General features: G+C 40.2%; 1 protein-coding gene across 15 annotated transcripts in view; it reads right to left on the bottom strand.

Annotated features, from left to right (window-relative positions):
* The window catches only part of Tle1 (TLE family member 1, transcriptional corepressor), an 89,402-nt gene that overhangs the window by 20,741 nt on the left and 50,283 nt on the right, over nt 1-18,378 (bottom strand). For 7 of the 15 annotated variants that reach the window (XM_028754617.1, XM_028754618.1, XM_028754619.1 and 4 more), the window contains 6 exons: nt 7,171-7,281; nt 3,897-3,950; nt 3,232-3,384; nt 1,772-1,916; nt 1,081-1,182; nt 591-787 (listed from right to left, as the gene is read on the bottom strand). In XM_028754617.1, coding sequence (XP_028610450.1) covers nt 591-787; nt 1,081-1,182; nt 1,772-1,916; nt 3,232-3,384; nt 3,897-3,950; nt 7,171-7,281 — 762 coding nt within the window. The remainder of the gene's footprint in view (nt 1-590; nt 788-1,080; nt 1,183-1,771; nt 1,917-3,231; nt 3,385-3,896; nt 3,951-7,170; nt 7,282-18,378) is intronic. The other 8 variants (XM_028754624.1, XM_028754622.1, XM_028754627.1 and 5 more) reach the window with 2 other exon arrangements.

The following is an 18,378-nucleotide window of genomic DNA, read 5'->3' as shown; positions in this document are numbered from 1 at the left end:
GCAACATGGAAAGACTGGCCCAATGGTTTTAAAATCTTTACAAGTCATACAAAAATCTCTTCTTTTACATAAGCCAGCATATTTGCCTTAAAGAGCATATAGGTATGGAAAGAAAAGGCTATGGCTTCTCAAACATTTTTTTTAAAGTGTAGGAAAAGGAAAACAACTAAAAAAAAAAATACATGACTATAATCACTTCAATATTTTCAGATTAAGAAAATGTACTTTTGGTGAGAGAAAGCTGTATCTATCCTGAAACCATCCATCCAAGGAACCTCAAACACTGTAGTTTTCATCCACAGACAGAATGAAACAAGACATTTGCCCTAGCTTAAGAAGCAGTACACTGATCAAGGCTGATAAGAAGAAGGTAAGCATGCAGCTTGAACAGTGAGACATCTTTGGTGTTGGGTGTATCCATTCAAGGCAGTGGGGCATATAGCTTAGACCCAATCACCCAGGATGCAACTCTATGACTTTCATTATAGTCTGTGTACCCACAAGCTCATTGTCTGAGCGCTACACACCTTGGGCCCTGTACCCTTTGGGTTGCTTACTCCCTGGGGGGCACACCCAAGCACATGACCTACCATTGGGGAGCGCCCATAGGCCACCACAGCAGCAGCAGCTGCAGCAGCTGCAGCGCTCATCTGTGGAGACATGCTGTGTAGACCTGCATAGGCAGCGCCAGGGCTGGTCAGCTCTCCGTTCATGCCCGCATGGGGCACCATGCCAAAAGGGGCAGGATATGGGCCAGGCACCGCCAGTGGCGTCCTCAGGCCAGCTGCTGCAAGGAAACATGCCATGTATGATGAGACTGACTATCATGCCAAATCTGACCAATGATTCTAGTCATTAGTTATGATGATGGGCAGGGCTTCAGGGGACAGCAATCATGATCCCCAATCTAGACACAAGGTCCATTCTTTCCCAAAGCTAAATTCTTCTCAAGGACAGAAAGCACAACCCCCATATTTCCTCATTGGCAAAGCAGCCGCACCAGGAAGCCAGGAGGATTAATCGACATCTTTTCACCCAATTCACAAAGGGCAAGCCAAGGCACAGATTCTGAATGTTTACCTGACTTAATCTCAAAAGAAGATTTTCTGGATAAAATCCAAGATTTTTCCTTGAGTCCGAACTTTCCACTCCCTGGTACCAATTCCAAATGAAAACCAAATCCTGGATTTATGCAAACCAGAGCAAGGCTTTAGGAAGGGCATTCTGGTGCCTAATTCCCCTGGACTTGGGTTGCTACTTTTTAGCTTGTCCAGTGAGGAAGATCAAATTCAAAGTGACTTCATGAGCTAGAGTATCATCAAAACCCTCCCAACTTCCTGATTCCTGAAGATGTAGCAAAAAACAAACAAACAAAAACAAAAACCTAGCCAACTATAGGCAGCAAAGTGTATATGCTTTGGCTATAAAATCAACCACTTTGTTCAGTTGGTTGACAAGGGGCTTAATATTAGCAACATCTGTCAGACATACAATGACAGATTTGTAAGATTATGTTTGGAATAATCATCAGAAACTTTAATCACTAGGATTTGAACTGTTTTGAAATAAAAGAGAAGCTGAATGTAAACAGTTGGAGACTAACTGGTGCAGCTGCTGAAATCCAGGACAAATGTGTTCGTTACCATGCCTTTTCAGACAGGAGAACAGTTCTAAGTGCTTCACATTCAGGGGCAAACTGTCAGGAGATTAGCAGACAGCACATCAAGCTGGGATAGAAGAAACAAAGCACAGAAGGAGAAGGGGTGCTGACCTGCTTGGTTGACAAGGGGCTCCATGGCTGGAGGCTTGCCAAGACCTGGACGGAGGCCTGGAGTAGCGCTGGTGCCCGGGGTTGGCATGTCGCTCCGAGGCGTTGGTGTGCTGGATTTCAGAACAGGCGTGTTGGCTTTTTCATGCTGGTATCATTAAACAAATTAAATGAGTATTATTTTTAATCCAAGCCATATTACACAATTTATCACAACAGCAGCTGGGTCACTGGGCACCTTCTAGTTACTCCCTAGCCAATTTTTGTAAATCCACACAATGTCAACAGCATTAACTTGGGAGTGAGAAATGTTGACCTTTCCTCTTCCTGCCAGATTAAAACTCGAGCCGGAGACACACAGAGCATGATCCTCCACAAATTTTATTTTCAAAAGAATTTTCCATGAAGCTTGTGAACTTTGGGTCTTTGCCATTTTAGAAAGATGACCACACAGAGATTCTTTCCAAGTCAGTTCGAAGGGCATACCTGACCTCCAAATCTCTAAAGTGGAACCCTTTTCCCAGGCTCACCTTTTGGGGATTCAGACTGATGGTAACACACAGTGAAACTACCAATTGGCGAACCAGTATTTCAGAGATAAAGTTCCAGAAGTACCCATTCCACTCTGCTTATACACAGGTCCCAAAAGACATCCCTATGGCTACCTCGCTAATGAGGACCCACCAATACAAATAGAAAGACATCACCTGCCAGCAACCTTTAAAACTTGAGACAATAGCATAATAAAAAGGGTATCCTCTATTGTCTCTCAATTCCTGTGTCCCTAGAACACTGTTCAAGAAGGACCAGGGTGTAGAAAACAGAGTCAAAACCCCCAGCTCTGGCTTAGGATTTGATAGAATGTTCTCAACAAGTTACTCGGCCATGGCTTTACTCGCATAAAGCCACCAATGTAAAGATTAGCTTTGAAGTAGTCTCACAATGTAAGATGGACTTGACTTCTACCTCAAGAGCTTCCTTCCTGTTAGATCCTCCCAAATATTAGCACTACAGGCAAGTACTACCATCCACAGTTATACCAGATTTGTTCAGTGGCTAAAGGACCACATGAATGGGCTATGTTGCATCCACCGAAGATCCCAAGCTCCCTGTGTACATGCCAATTCTGATGTGATATGCTCAGTTTAACCCATAAACAGTAGCTTAGCAAAATCACGATACCTTAAGACAGTTATTCACTACCACCTTTCAAGTGTCACAAAGCTGAGTCATGACCATATCTAAGGAGAAAAACTATGCACACAAAAAATTATACACCCACTCTAATCGTGATCTGCGAGACAAATGAGGTAAAGGTGAACAGTGAAAGGAGGACAGCAAGTGTTTCAACACTTGAACACAAAAGCTTAAAGCAGCAAAATCCCCACTTCACTCACTTCAGGATCCCATGTTCCACAAAGAAAATGGCAGTGTCACCAGCGAAAAGAGCAGCTCCTACATACCAGGCTCACTTCTTTGGATTTCAGGGAAGAGGAACTTCCAGAGGAGGCTGTGGATGCTGGGCTTCCTGAAGCATCTTTCTTCAGCAGACGGTTTTTGTCAATTCCATTTTCCCGGGGTGAGTGTGTAGGGCTTGCATGTGGAGAAGAAGGGTCCTCAACACACAATAACAAGTTGGCATGTTTTAGCTTAGAATGAACATATGTTTCCATACGCTCAACTAAAGGACAATACTGAAAATCTTTTAGATTTGAGGAGTGTAATGCTCAGTAAATGAACAAAATGGTATTTATAACACACCCAGGATCATATCATAAGAAAAATAATCATCTCTCTCCCAATACTCAGGTGCACCCTCTAGCCAGACATTCAACACAGAAGTTAAAAATGACTTAGGACACATATTTTTCTTTCTGGTGTGCTGGGGATCAAACACAGTTGGTGCCAATGGTAGACAAACACTCTTGAACTGAGCTACATATCCAAGCCTTGCGTTTTAAAAGGGAAATTACAGTTTCAGTTAGGTTATGACTACCTATTTATAAACATCCATTACATTCTCGATATATGAAGGAATAAGATGCAGACACTGTGACTCAACTCCACTCACTTACAACTGGACTCGTCAATACTATTCAAGAGAAACCTTTATGAAAAACTCTGTTACCTCATTAGACACATCCACAACTAAGTTGTCATCACTCTTGTCCCCATCACTGTCCTAGAAAAAAATTAATTTTGTTTAGTAAAGGCTAAGATTAAGTTTTGAACTGTTCAATTTCTTTTAATAGTTCTTGGTGGCAGACAAGCTAAACACACTTGCAGGCAGGTTCCCTTCCAGTCTAAAGGCATTTACCATCTCCTTTCCCCTCTTCCTATGTCCTGGGGTACACTGAGCTCCAGCTGTTGAATGTTGCTGTAGTACAAGCCAGCTGCCTAGTCTCAATGTGCTCATAAAAAATACATTCTAAGGGCTTGATGTCTCTAATGATAGTATCTCTCTTAGAATATGAATTTGTATACCTTTCTATTAGAATTTAGTTCGGTTGTTTTCAAAGTAAAGAACAACATACCATTGCTTTTATACTTGAAGATACACAGCTAGTCAGTATGAGACTCATAGACAATTCATAACTATAGAGATAAATTTACTTACACCACCATCCTATGAGGTCACTAATTATGACATAAAACAAAAGATCCATCACATATGAAGAATAAACTTTCGGCAGCTGGTGATACAGCTCAGTTCAGAGGGCTAATATGGGCAAAGCCCTGGATTTGATCCCCAGAACTGTAAAGTATCATATGTACTGCTACACAGTATTCAAGTCATGAAAGTTTAAGTTAAGGTCATACTTGGTTATAAAGTGAGTTGAAGCTTGCCCGCCTACTATATAAGATGTCCTGCCTCAAAAGAGTAGGGGAGCAGGTGGCTGTAGAGATTTAATTCAATGGCTAAAGTATGTGGTGTGTATGAGGACTGGAGTTCAGATCCCCAGAATTCACAGGAATGTCATACAGGCTCAAAGGGTACCTGCAACACCTGTACTCAGGAGACAGAGACAGGGGATCCCTGGGCATTTTAGATAGATGGACTCTGGGAAATTGACAAGACTCTTGACTCTATAAGACAAACAAAAAAAAATGGAGTGCTATCAAAGACACAATGTCAACTTCATGCATCTACGTGTACATTCAGGCACCATAAATATAGGAGTATAAAAGAATAAGGCTCTTTAGCCTAAGGTATTGAGAGATGGAAAGAAAACAGAGGTAGCTGGAGGGCACTGCCGTCCAGCATAGGGATCTTTACTGTCTTTTCACTGAACTATAAAGTTGGCTAATCACAGGACATTCCAGGGTTATACTGCATTCAAAAGCTCTGCTCAGTTAAAGATGAGTTCACTCCTATATCAAAGTTTGAAAAATTCTATTTTCTTAGTGTGGTATATAAATAGGCTCAGATGTCTGAACACTTGGTCCCTAATTGGGGGCTATGTGTGATAAGTTTGGCGCTAATGGACAAAGCATGTCACTGGCGTTAGTCTTAGGTTTCAGATCCAAGCAGCACTCAAGGTAAACTATGACTGTACTATGGAGTTTATCAGTAACATAAACTGACAGCCAATGCTGAAGTCAGAGCATTCAAATTAAAAATTTACTGAAATATTTTTACTGAAATAAAAGTGATAAAGAAAATGTATTTTATCCTAGTGTCAAAAAAAAATCACAAATGTTCTCAGCTGTCAAGAGTAGAAATGGTGAACCACCATAAACTAGAAGGGCTTCTCTTGTAGGAAAAGAATTATTAAAATGTTCATAGTACAAAAGGTGAAGTGGATAACTATCTCAAAAAATTTACTACCATTGCACTCGTTTTTAATTTAGGAAAAAAACAAACAAACCTGTCCTTTCAACAAAAAATAAATGAGGCTATAAAAATAAATGCTGTACACCTATACAGCATTATAATGACTCAATTAGGATAATTTATATTCTTACCTTTTTATCATTTGTTTTGGACCTCAAAACTCCTGCCTTATACTTCTTCCTAAACATGTAACAGGATGTGGTAAACAGAATTTATCTTACTCTGCTGTAGAAAACTCTCTTCATCCTAAGAGTGTTGTGTTGTTTTCTAGATCCTCATGTCCAGCCCCCTCTAACACCTCCCATGGCATTCTGAAGGGAATCATTCTTATTTTCTACAACTGAAATGGAACTTTGTATTGGGTCTTTCTGCAAATATAAACCAGTACAATACAGTGAGTTCTGGTCTTAGGTTTTGCCTCCGACTTGTTCCCATATAATCTCACTATATCACCCCAATCCCAGTTTTGTAAGGAGATAAGACATTAGTACCAGAAAAACATCAGGCCAAAATATTGATTCTAGGTCCCTCACTGCTGGATTGAATATACAAGCCTTGTGGAGAAACTCACACAGAACTGGGTATCAGCAAATGATCCACCTTCTAAACATCACAGACCTTCTTGATTGCTGACACTGAATGTTCCAAAACATGAAATATGAAAGCAAACACATGTAGCTTTGAGCAACAGATAGTGGCAGAAGGAGAGAGCCAATGACCTTGGTTTTTGAGATGTTTATTAAATCATGATATAAACTGTAAATGGATCTAGGACCTCTAGGGAAATGCCAATTCTAAAAATAGGTCCAGGGCTGCAATACAGTATGGCTTTGGAATAAGGTGCTTCCAAAATGCTACTAACCCATGACCTCTGCTGAAACACAAGCTTTGGGCAAGTTTCATTAGCTCTGAAATGAAGATGATAACCAAGTTGGCAAGTTTTAGTAAGAACTAAATGAAATAATCTGTGTCAGAGCACAGGGTTCCTGGCACTAATCCTGGCACACAAACTGTTACAATTAGCTAAATGCTTAGGCAAGCCAGCAAGAAACAGAAGCCTTGTGTCTAAATTTCCCCACAGCTCTAAAGTAGATTCTTCCTTCAAGGCCAACAGGCAAGTGGCTCAAGTCAGTATCATGTTATAGTTTTGTTTGTTTTGTTGTATCTATGTGTTTTACCATGCTGGGGATCAAATCCAAGGCCTGGCATATGTTAAAAATACTCTACCACAGAGCCATCTCCGCAAATTTTGATTTAAGACAAGTTCTCTCTATATAGCCCAATTTGGCCTTGTCACTGTAATCCTCCTGCTTCAGCCTCCAGGTACTGGTCTATTGCTTCATACAACTAACTTGATACTCTCAAGTGCCTTTTGTGAGTAACTAAGTTAGAAAACTCTAAGCCCAAATGAAGTGTAATATACAACCCTGACAACAACATCCTCCAGTGTAGGAACTTACCTGATTTACAATATGAAAAGAGAATTTTTTCACTCTAGCATTGGATACTTGCTCATAGGGAAAGCAGTAAGTAAATAATTATTATGGGAAGTCCTTTATTCACTTACATAGTTATCCTTATCATCCACCTTCCTTTTTTTGATGTCACTGGAAAACTCTGGACCATTTCTGCGTTTATCTGTGCCTCTTAAGCTGTCTGGGACCAAGAGGGAATTACTCTGCAAGACAAAAAAGTACTAATAAAGGTTTCTTCCTAGGCCTCTTTGTATGCAAGGAAACCCAACCTGGAAGAACTGTTTTGGAGACAGGACACACCAACAGTCTTGCATCCCTGTTAAGTCCAAGTCTTAAGACCCTGTGGCAAACATTTAGACAAACTGTCAAATGAAACCTGACTTTACACTTACCTAACTGTTTAAACCCTGGTAGATCCTTGAGGCCCCATTTACTCAAACTGTGCTTCTGTTTAACGTTGGAAAAATAAGCACTTGATGATTGTATGTAGATGTGTTTCTACTCATTTTCACTGCAACTTTTGGTGAGAAATATGAGTAGCCTTTGGGTAATTCCTGATATCACTTTATTAGGCACATATTATGACCAGAAGTCACCACGCGCCTCTCTAAAACGGCACCAAAGATGCAGGTGGGAGTAATAATAGTTCCTAAATGGCAAACCACATTTCCCACACAATAATGGATTTTTAAGTTCTTTTAAGTTCCTGTTGAAAATACCATGGAAATTAATATCCAAAGAAGAAATCTTGAACTTTCAACAGCAAATGCAGCTCTTACACAAAAACAAGAACTTGGACCAAGCTCTGCCACAAACCATACAGGACACTTTCATCAGCACATGCTGAGTATGAACTGCTGACCCAAAGAAAACCGGCATTTTAGATATTTTGGGGTCACATGACATGACCTGCCCATCCCTTCAATTCCCATCTCCCCTCAGGCTAAAGCAGAATAGGTTACAAAGAGCTCTTGTAAGAGCTGGATTAGCATATGCAAGGGGCCAATTTGTTCAGTGATGTGTTACTGCCATGAACAATACTGAATGAGCTGTGCAAAAAAAAAAAAAAAAAAAAAAAAAAAAACGGCCTTTCACAAGGCCCAGATAACCCCAATTTCTGCCAAGATGCTTGAGAACTAAGGATGGGGGTGGGGCAGGTCAGCCATTATGCTACCTTCCCTGGCCCAGAGAGGACCATGATATACAGTATGTACCAGAAATCAATGTTTTATGTAACATTTTTTAAGGCTGTAGATTTCCACTCCTTATGTCAGACACAATCAGCCAGGTGGTTGGCTCTCCAAGCTTACCAGGATAAACCCTGTACCCCACTTTTGACAGTTTCACTATACATAGAAACAAAAAAGAAAACAAAAAACCTGGGGACTAGAAGCCAGTTGGAAACCTCTTGTTCCACTTTAGAGTGGATCCAAAAAGCTGAGCTTTTTTTAAAATTCATGATTGTTCAAACAAAACAAATGGCCAGGAGGATTAGATAAAAGGTGGAATGACCCACACAATTCAGTATGGAACAGCTCAAAGGCCCTCAGTGCCTGGGGCTGAAAGGTGAGCTGACTAGATCTATGAACTGATTATTTAAAATTATCTCCTTAAAACGCTCAGACTCTAACAGGGCTCATAGCTGGCAAAGGATGAGAATTAATAAAAACCCCTGCAAAGCAGTTACTAGTATATTTGAGACATTCTAGCCCTGAGGTTATATCCAGGCTCTGAAGAGAGCAAATGAATCCTGAGTAGGGCTGCATCTCACTCAATTTACATCTGCACCAGTGCCTTGGAAAAGGACTCAATGGGAGAGGAAGCACTTAGCCTTTCAGAGACATGAAGTGCTAGGGTAGGGGGATACCCAGGGGTCCAACCCTCTCACAGGAGAAGGGGGCAGGGGATGGCGATGGGGGAAGGAACGTGGGAGGGAGGGACTGGGAGGTGGGTAATGAGTGGGATATAAAGTGAGTATGCAAAAAAATAAAATAATAATAAAAAAAAAGGCAGAGTCCAGGTCTGGAGCAACTTTAAAGTCTCTCCTGCAAAATCAGCAGTGACCGTCCACACTACTCAGTCTAAACCCAAAAGCATTCTATACTTCTACCAGAACACCAGTTTCTGCTGGGTCAGTAACATTTTGGTGGCAGACCTGTGACAGTACCATGTTTCGAGGCCTCTTGCTTCTGTAAGGTCAGAACTTGCTACTGTAATTTCCATTTCAGCAGCTTATATGAGGCATATAACTTGAAATGATTTTGAAAAGCTCTGAAAATTCCCCTAAATTCGGTATGGGCTAGTAAGTAACATCCCTGGTTACTGGAAAATTGGCCCCATTCAACTAGTTGACAACAGTTACAAAACAAAGCATCTCTTAATGCTTTAGATGTTATCAATTTAACTCAAAAAAAAAAAAAAAGCAGCAAAGGAGGCCATGGAGGCCCAGAGCATCAGTCAGAGCCAGGGAACCTGCCTCATGCAACTACCAGCTGTCTACTAACTTTTAAGTCCACCCTCTACCTTTGCCTCCATGACTAGTTTTTCTGAATGTAATGCTCGATAGCCTACTGCACTCCTCCAAAAGCATCAGCAATGTTTCTGACTTCCAATTACTGCAGAAGATATGTATATATTTGATGTTTCTCTTTTGCCCTCCTGAAACTTCTAGGCACTAGAAGTAACTTCTAGGCACTGCTGGATTTCTTGTAATAGTAAAAGTACCATTCTAGTGATCCACCTGCTGCTTGCTCCTATGGATGAAGGACAGGACAGTTATCTTGATCTTCATTATGAGTCATTAATAGATACATGTATTAAGAACTAAGAGATAAAACTGAAATACTGACTGAATGACCCCTTTGTTCCTACAAAATTTATGACTCTATGTCACAGGGTATCTACAAGTCTGTATTATCTAAAAAGCATTTAAAAGAAGATTGCAAAACAATGAAATTGAACTGGTTTCAGGTTCCTAAAACACTTGAAGTTGAGCTGGCCCTAACACTTACCTAGCATGTAAAAGGCCTTCAGTTGAATCTATAGCACTACATACAGAGAAAGAGCAATAACATATCAAACACAAACAACAGCAGAGTCCTATATGGGCAGAGGCAAGGGCAACATTTAAAAAATATTCCTTTTCACTTTTTATATTACCTGGAACACCAAATAACATCCAGAGAGTAGATATGACTGGCCTAAGACTACAATCATTCTATCACTTTCAGTAGTAGAATATACAAGTGCTTCCTCTCCCAAGAAAGCAAATTCTAAACTTGTTTCAGAAAATATTCGTATCCAAATATATGACATAAATAAAACCAACAATGGCTCTTATGACTACTGTTAAACATTCTATTGTGACATACCAAACCAGTCAGACACACAACCTCTTGATCTATCTGGTTCAGACTTTATACAGCAAGTGTAAACATACAATTAGGAAAACCAAATAGTCTACTTCAAAGTGAGCTGACTTTATTGGGAAATATCATGAGATTCCCTGTCTCTTAAAAAAAAAAAAGGAGGGGGGTGGTAAGGGGGTAAGAAAGAATACTCAGTGGTTAAGAGCATTTTCTGTTCTTTTAAAGGACCTACCCACATCAGAAGCTTTACAACTTCCTGTAATTTTAGTTCCATGGAATCCAACATTCTGGGCCTCCTTGGGCACCTACACACATACTGTTCTCATAAACTCAGGTGCAGGTACACACAGGCACACAGGCACACAGAATAAATATAAACCAAATGCAGAACAACAAATAACAACAGAGAAAAGGGGCTGAGGGAATAACTTGTGAATAAACTACTTACTGTGTGAGCATGAAGACAGTGTACTTAGATTACTAGCACCCATATAAAGAGCAGATGTGTCCTGTCACCCCAGCACTGACAGGCAGGCCACAAAGACAAGTGAATCCAAGGGCTCACTGGCCCACCAGTCTCACTGAAATGACTAGCACAAGGTTCAGTGAGAAGCCTTGTCTGAAAGAAAGGTGGTGAGTGACATAGCGGAAGTTGACCTCAAGCCTCTACACATTTTTGCACTGGTAAGCAAACCTCCACACATACACTACCACGAAAGACAGACTTTCTGACTTTCCATTCATAAATTCTACTAATGAGCCAAGCCATGCACTGGCAAAGCCCTCAGCAAAGCCACAAGCAATACATCTACCCCTGGGTGCTGTTCTATACAGACCAAAGTTTTATAGACCTTATAGACCTGTGCCATAGGAAAGGACTCTTCCCAGAGCATGCATTACTGCACAGAACTCATCAAATAGATGCCTTAACAGCATCAGATTTTTGCCAACATTAGAACCAGAATCAGTGCTGGTATGCTGACTGGCGAGTTTTCATCTTGTCCAAAACACCAGGCTGTCAATTCACCTTGCTGCCAGTAAATATAAACAATCTACAGGGCTTCTCAAGCACTGTCAACACTGAACAGAATTCTATTACTAACATCTCGAAGACTGGGATTTTCAGGCTGCATTTTACCTTTCTTTAAAAAAAAAATGTTAAATAAACAAAATCATCTTACTTATGTTTTCTACAAGACCTCAAACTAGGATTTATGCAGCCCATGGGAATATGACAAACATGAACAAATCAAGGTCTAAAACCAATGTTTACTAAACAAATGTAAAATTCTGAACTATAGCCTTATGTGCTGTACATGTTTATGCTCTAAAGGGAGAGGCTTTTCTGACATATCTGAGAAAGAAAACACAGGTCACCTCACTTGCATAGTTTCTCCTGCTTGTATGCAGAAACTACACAGGAAATGACTGGAAAAGGTGAAGAGGCCAGCACAAAGGGACTTCTTCCCTTAGGAAAACCTGGAATGGTTTGAGCAGGAGAAATCTTGGAACATCTAGACCAACAGCAAACAACTAAGTATTAAAGATACAAGCTTCCTAGAGTCTCATCTAACCACAGTACCCAAAGAACAGCTGTGAAGTTCAGGAGAAAAAGCTCCCAGTAAAACAACCCTATGGTATGCTGGCAGAGTGGTACAAGCCTGGAATTGCTACAATGAGGAAACTCAGGCAGGTGGGTCAAGGGCAGCCTAGGCTACATGAACGATATTACAGAAGAAGAAAAAAAAAATCCCCACAGAGAACCACCTGTGTGCATTCCCTTGAGGTAAGAGCAACGACACTGTTTTAACAGGGAACATCCTTCATAAAACACACCAGGGCGTTTTCTGATGAAGTAAATGGTAACACTAACACAGTCACAAAGTACTCAACCTAGTGTGGTAAGGGAGGCCAACAGTTTCTTAAAATATCCAACATTAAACATCCAAATGCAATTTTACAGCCATACTTTTCTGTAAGAATTTACAGTATAAGCACTGGTTCAACCTCAAGCAAGCTTGCTATTACTTTATCTTGATCTGTCACTGTACTCTGGGAACCCACTAAATAATGCAGCAAAGACCCAGGTACTTTGATAAGGATAAAAGCAGTCTTTATGATCTGGTTCCAAGAACTTTATTCTTCTTTAGCAACTTATCAGTAGTGATTGCACACACAGACTCAGAGAATCCTGTATTTGACAAAATGCCTTGTGAATGCTACATTTCTCAAATACTCAGAAACCTCCATGCACTTGAGAAACTTCTCTGACAACAAATTTAAACCTTGAAACCACCAATAGCAAACAAGAGAGCCCCTCACTGACACAGCAAACGTTAGACAGGCTTTTCTCATATCATGAGAGAGCACAATTCAAATGGATTCTCCAGCTGCTATGCTGATTCCCTTGGGAACATTCTCTTCCCGGCAGGACAAGTGGTTGTGTCAGAGGCACAGATTGGAGATTCAGACACCTCATTTATCCTCAGTTACACTAAGACGGTGGGAACCTAATTTGATAGCACATTCCACACTGACAATTAACTTCTTGGGGAACATTAAAACAATTAGGTAAGGATGCACCCCATCACATCTGTCGTCTCCATATACACATGATGGCAATTAAGCCATCACCCTTCACTACGCTTTTGCAGCAGTACAAATTGGTCACTCACATTTTTTACTACCCACTTCAAAAAAGAATGCAGTTTTACTCATAACCATAGGGATCATCACTTGTCAACAAGAAAGTAGAAAATGTATCCACAGAACACATACATAACCTCTGCAAACTCTGCAGCAAGCCTGAAGAGGACTCATCTGTCTCCCAGTTACATGCGCAGAATGTGGCTACATTGTACCAGGACCACAGAGACCCAGGCTGCCAAACGCAGGTGGGCCTTGCAGGAGATGAGACTGAGCCTAACCACATGACTCTGTCATCACCTCTCCATCCCCCTAAATTGTCCTTCACACTCCTTTTCTAGAAAAGGCAAAACGAAGTCATTCTGGAACAGAACAGATACTTAGAAACAACCTAAGTGGCTTTAACACAATTATGTTGCCAAGTCATAGCAGAGAGAGCAAAGTCAGTGTGCCAAGCCTTCTTATTGGGGTACTCTCCATTCTTTACAGCCTGGATACAGCTGAGAACCTCTAATCTGAAATGCAAAACTCCAAAACTCCTAAACCTGAACTTTTTAAACAACAGCCTTAGACTGCAGAGCATTTAAATTTACAACCAGTAAGTCTAAAAATATTTCCAAATCTAAAACGCAGGTCTGAAACACTCTTTAGACCCAAGCACTTCAGATAAGCTACTCAAACTGAATTTTCTAGTGCAAGAAATTACCCCACATTGACAAACATTAGGTCAGGACCTGAGTCATTTGGATTTCATTTGGACAGCATTTATGTCTCCTGCTCACCTCAAACATGCAGATGCTGTACTGGCTGCTGATGTGAACTTCCAGTGGAAAATAGCAATCATCACAAGGTCAAAAGAAAAAAGAAAAAGAACCACATGCCTGCTCACATCTTTGAATTATAATATAAAAACTGAAGTCTAAAACTGGCTATGTGGGCTGGACTGGACAGATGGCTCAGCGGTTAGGAGCACTGCCTCATCTCCCAGGACTTGGGTTCATTTCCTAGCACCTACAGAGCAGCTTACAGTCATCTGCAATACAGGATCTGCTCCCATCTAGTCTTTGAGAACACTAAGGCCACACATTTCATACACACATATATACAGGCAAAACACCCATACACATAAAGATAAAATTAAAAAATGAATAAAACTTGAAAGACGGCTGTTTTTGCAATGATTACAGTGAGACGGACCTAAATGTCTTCACAGGCCTCAGCACTCATCTGAGGAAAGAAATCCCACCCCCACCACCACAGATACACAGCAACCCCAACCACCTAAGATCACTAGGCTTGTCTCCTTCAGGAGTTAATTCACAGCAAGAATGTCAGCTTTTTCAAGCAGTGATAAATACCAATGAAACAGGCATTTAGAGAGAGCTAACAGCCTAAGTACAGTTCACGTTTCCTACAGTGCCTGGAAGTTTACATTTTACAGGAGTCATCTCAATTTTTACCTGAATTTCCAAGCCATCTTTTCTCAAAATTTAATCTGTAAACAGTTAGACAGAAGACTCCTTGCTATCCTTATCTACTTTCAACAAACTTGAATGTGCAGTACTGAGTAGGCCTGCTTGGTTGGATCAGCTCCCCTCACATCCATGAATACACTACACAACCTATATTTTACATTTTAAAAATATTTTTGTTTTCTGAGTATGTGTATGTACCCCAAGGAGTAGGGATATACACCTACCACAGCATGCATGTACAGGTTAGAAGATGACAACCTGCAGAAGTCAATTCTCTCCTTCTACCACGGGGGCCCAAGGGATTGGGCTCAGGTCATAAAGCACCTTTCTCAGTTGAACCATCTTGCCTGCTCTCCTAATTGCATTTTAAAGGGAAGAAGAACCCACACTTACTGGGATTACAGGTATGCACTTACCACATCTAGCCTGTTCTGCCGTTTCTTTTTAAAGAAATGTAATTATTTGCTGGTCCTCCAATACCAAGAATTTCAAGTAAATGTATTTACATGACACTCCTTTTAAACAAAATTTAATGCAAGTCACCTTTAAACCAAACAATATTTGTACATTATTTCTTTTATTATTAATAGCTCAGCAGTTCAGAACACTTTTTGCTCTTGCAGAGGATCCAGGTTAAATTCCTAGGGCCAACATAGTGCCTGTCTGTTCCAATGGACCTACTCCTTCTTCTGGCCTTGGAAAGCAAAAGGAGCATGCTGTATATACACATAGGCAAATACTCATTCACTGAATATGGCCTTCCTTTACTACTATTTATTTGTTCAACAGCTGTACTTACATGTAAAGGCTTATAAGTTTAAAAGCAAAAAAAACAACAAACAGGCATGGTAGGCTTTTGTCTGCAATGCTAACACTTAGCAAGTGGAGACAGGAAAATTGCCATGAGTCTGAGGTTAGCCTGGACTATAATGTAAGCCCTTGTCTCTAGTAAAAGGAAGAAGCTGACAGGCTGGCTCAGTAGACAGACTGATAAAGACAAGAACTGACTCCCACAAATAGTCCTCTGACCTCTCCACGCATACCATGGCACACCTGTACCCAGAGACATCTGCACACAAAATAATTAAGAAAAAAAAACAACAAACAGGCAGGAAGGAATGGATTTTGAGAATTATAGGTCAAAACTAAACAAACAAGAAGAAAAGCCCAGCACAGCAAACCCTTCGTGGTATTCTGGCTCATCCACTGGGAATATTCTGTTCTTAGTACTTCAGTTTTTAGCTTTTACATTAAAACATACTACCTATGTGAAAAATCATTTGTTCTCTAACCTAAAAGCATAAAAAAATAAAAAAAAGCAGAGTAATACTATCATTGGGAGATAAAGATGAAGCACCTACCATACAGCTGTTTTCCTCTGGATCTGCACAATTTTTGCATTTGATGTAACCAATATGTTTAATATAAAAGCAGCAAAAAAGTAGTAGTAAAGAGTCAGTGTAGTCAAGGCTCAAGTTGTTTGAGTTTGAGCCAAGAACCCGCATCCCCCCAAAAGATGACCCAGAGACTTCCACAAATCTCTTAAGACAAATTTTCTTCAAGAATGACATATGAAGTCAACTGTATCACAGACTGAATATACGGGCTCGTCAAAACCTAGTCAAGTTTCTTTTAAGCCAGCATTAGAGATATCTGAAAATATGAACAATTCACTCATTAAAAGCCAGTTTTAAAGAAAACATTGCTTTTTCATTAATATTAAAATGATTAACACATCTGAGTAGCTCTGTATCTAAATGGTTTTTAAAGTTTTATTCTACCATTGTAAATGTCAAAGTGTATCACCAAAAGAAATAAGTCCTTAGGGGTCCTCAGTAATTTTATTTTAAAAAGAGAAACACTGAGTCAAATTGACTTGAACCCATCATCTTCATCTCTCTAGTGAAAGAAGACAGCAGCAAAGAGTCAAATAAAATCAGAATCACAACTCCAAGTACTTAATCAAACAGTACTACAATCTTCTAGGCACTAAGAATACACATGCTTCATTACCTACTGGTTCTCATAGTCAATGTTACAACAAGTTGAGAAGCTAACTTTTAATTTTATTTAACTGCCTCAAAACCTACCTTGGGTAAAGAGAACAATTCAACTCCTCTACAAGCTATATTAATGTTTGGCTAAAGTTAGTGTGCTTTTCCCATTTTGACCACCAAAGAGGTTGTAATTATTAGGCAGAAAAACTGTATGTACATGTACACACACACACACACACACACACACACACACACACCCTACTTACCTACATATACTTCTAAGCTTATCAAAATTTTTACATGTTAAAATGATACTAGACATCATCACTTCTTTTCTATTACTGGGATCCTCTATGTTTCTATGAAGTTCACTGAATCTAATATAAACTCAGAAATAAGCCACAGCTGCCTAAAATTCAAGAACTGTTTTATACTCTTTTGAGGATACTAGAAAGAGTATAACTAAAGGGAGGAGGTATCTGGGAGGAGGGAGACCAGGAGAAACAAAGTGAAGGACGGGGTAAGGAGCAAGTGAATATAAGCAAAGAAATTCCTGTTAGTCTGAAAGAGCCATAATGAAACCTTTTAGTTTATATGCTGCTAACTAAAGGACTAATTTAAAAATGAGAATTCAACTGATCCCCTCCTACCACACTCTCATTCCATTCTATTATTAAGTGCTTATATACAGTTTTAGCCAAAATTTTGAGTAAGAGACCACTGGAAAGATTACGAATGAGCAAGGCCCTAGCAGCTTCAGCATACAACTGTTTGTACCCGAGGAATTTCAGTCCTCTGTCCATGGAGACACTTGAGCTGTGACTTTAGCATTTCTGCCACTTGTCCTGTTCTTGACTGACAAAATGCATTTGCTGTGTAGCTACCTAACTGTCACAGCCTTACATGTAGGGAGCACTCAATGAATACATTCATTTAAGGATAAAATGTAATTAAGAGCAGCAAGAAATATTAAATTAGAAAAGCCCCCTCTCAAATAAAATAAATTCAGATGAAAACATGCAAGACAGTTCTTCACTACATCTTCTGATTTTATAGGTCCAAAGTTGGGGTTTTAAATGTTGTACTAAATTGAATGAACGTGGACAAAAAAATGACAGTGCATAAGGAAACCAAAAATAGAAAAATATAAGGGTTTCTTTACAAAACAAAGCCAATTTACTCAAACCTATACTCTGCTTGTTAGGCATTTTATTTTCTAGTTAAAGCTTTTGTCTGTTTTCTTCCCTTCTTTCTAAAATTACCGTAAAAACCCTATACTCTAATAATTAAAAACTTAACTACTTTTCCCTTTAATACTTACTCATACCCCTACAAAAATCCCAATACAAGAACAGCAGTACTTATCTCAAAGAGAACTTTTAAAGCAGTACCTATTCTACACAGAAAGGTGGTAGGGGATCCTGAACTTGTCAAAGTGCAATTTTCTTCCTAAACTCCTAACAAAACTTCAAGGTGTTAGGACATACCCCTGTGATCCACCCAGGGCTACACAGTGAGATTCATCTCATAGAGGTGTGTGTGTGTGTGTGTGTGTGTGTGTGTGTGTGAAAGTAAAGACACTTGCCACCAAGTCTGACAACCTGAGTTCAATTCCTGGGACCTACACTGAAGAAATAATAGAATTCCTCTATACACACACACATACACACACACACACACACACAGAGGGAGAGGGAGCGGGAGAGGAGGAGGGGGAGGGGGGGAAAAGGGGAAGGGAAGGAGGAAGGGGAAGGGGAGGGGGAGGAGGAGGGGGAAGGGGAGGGGGAGGGGAGGGGGAGGAAGGGGAAGGGGAG

Source organism: Grammomys surdaster, unplaced genomic scaffold, assembly GCF_004785775.1.
Source record: "Grammomys surdaster isolate TR1022 unplaced genomic scaffold, NIH_TR_1.0 126029, whole genome shotgun sequence".
Classification (NCBI taxonomy): Eukaryota; Metazoa; Chordata; class Mammalia; order Rodentia; family Muridae; genus Grammomys; species Grammomys surdaster.
This window is presented reverse-complemented; position numbering and strand designations above follow the sequence as displayed.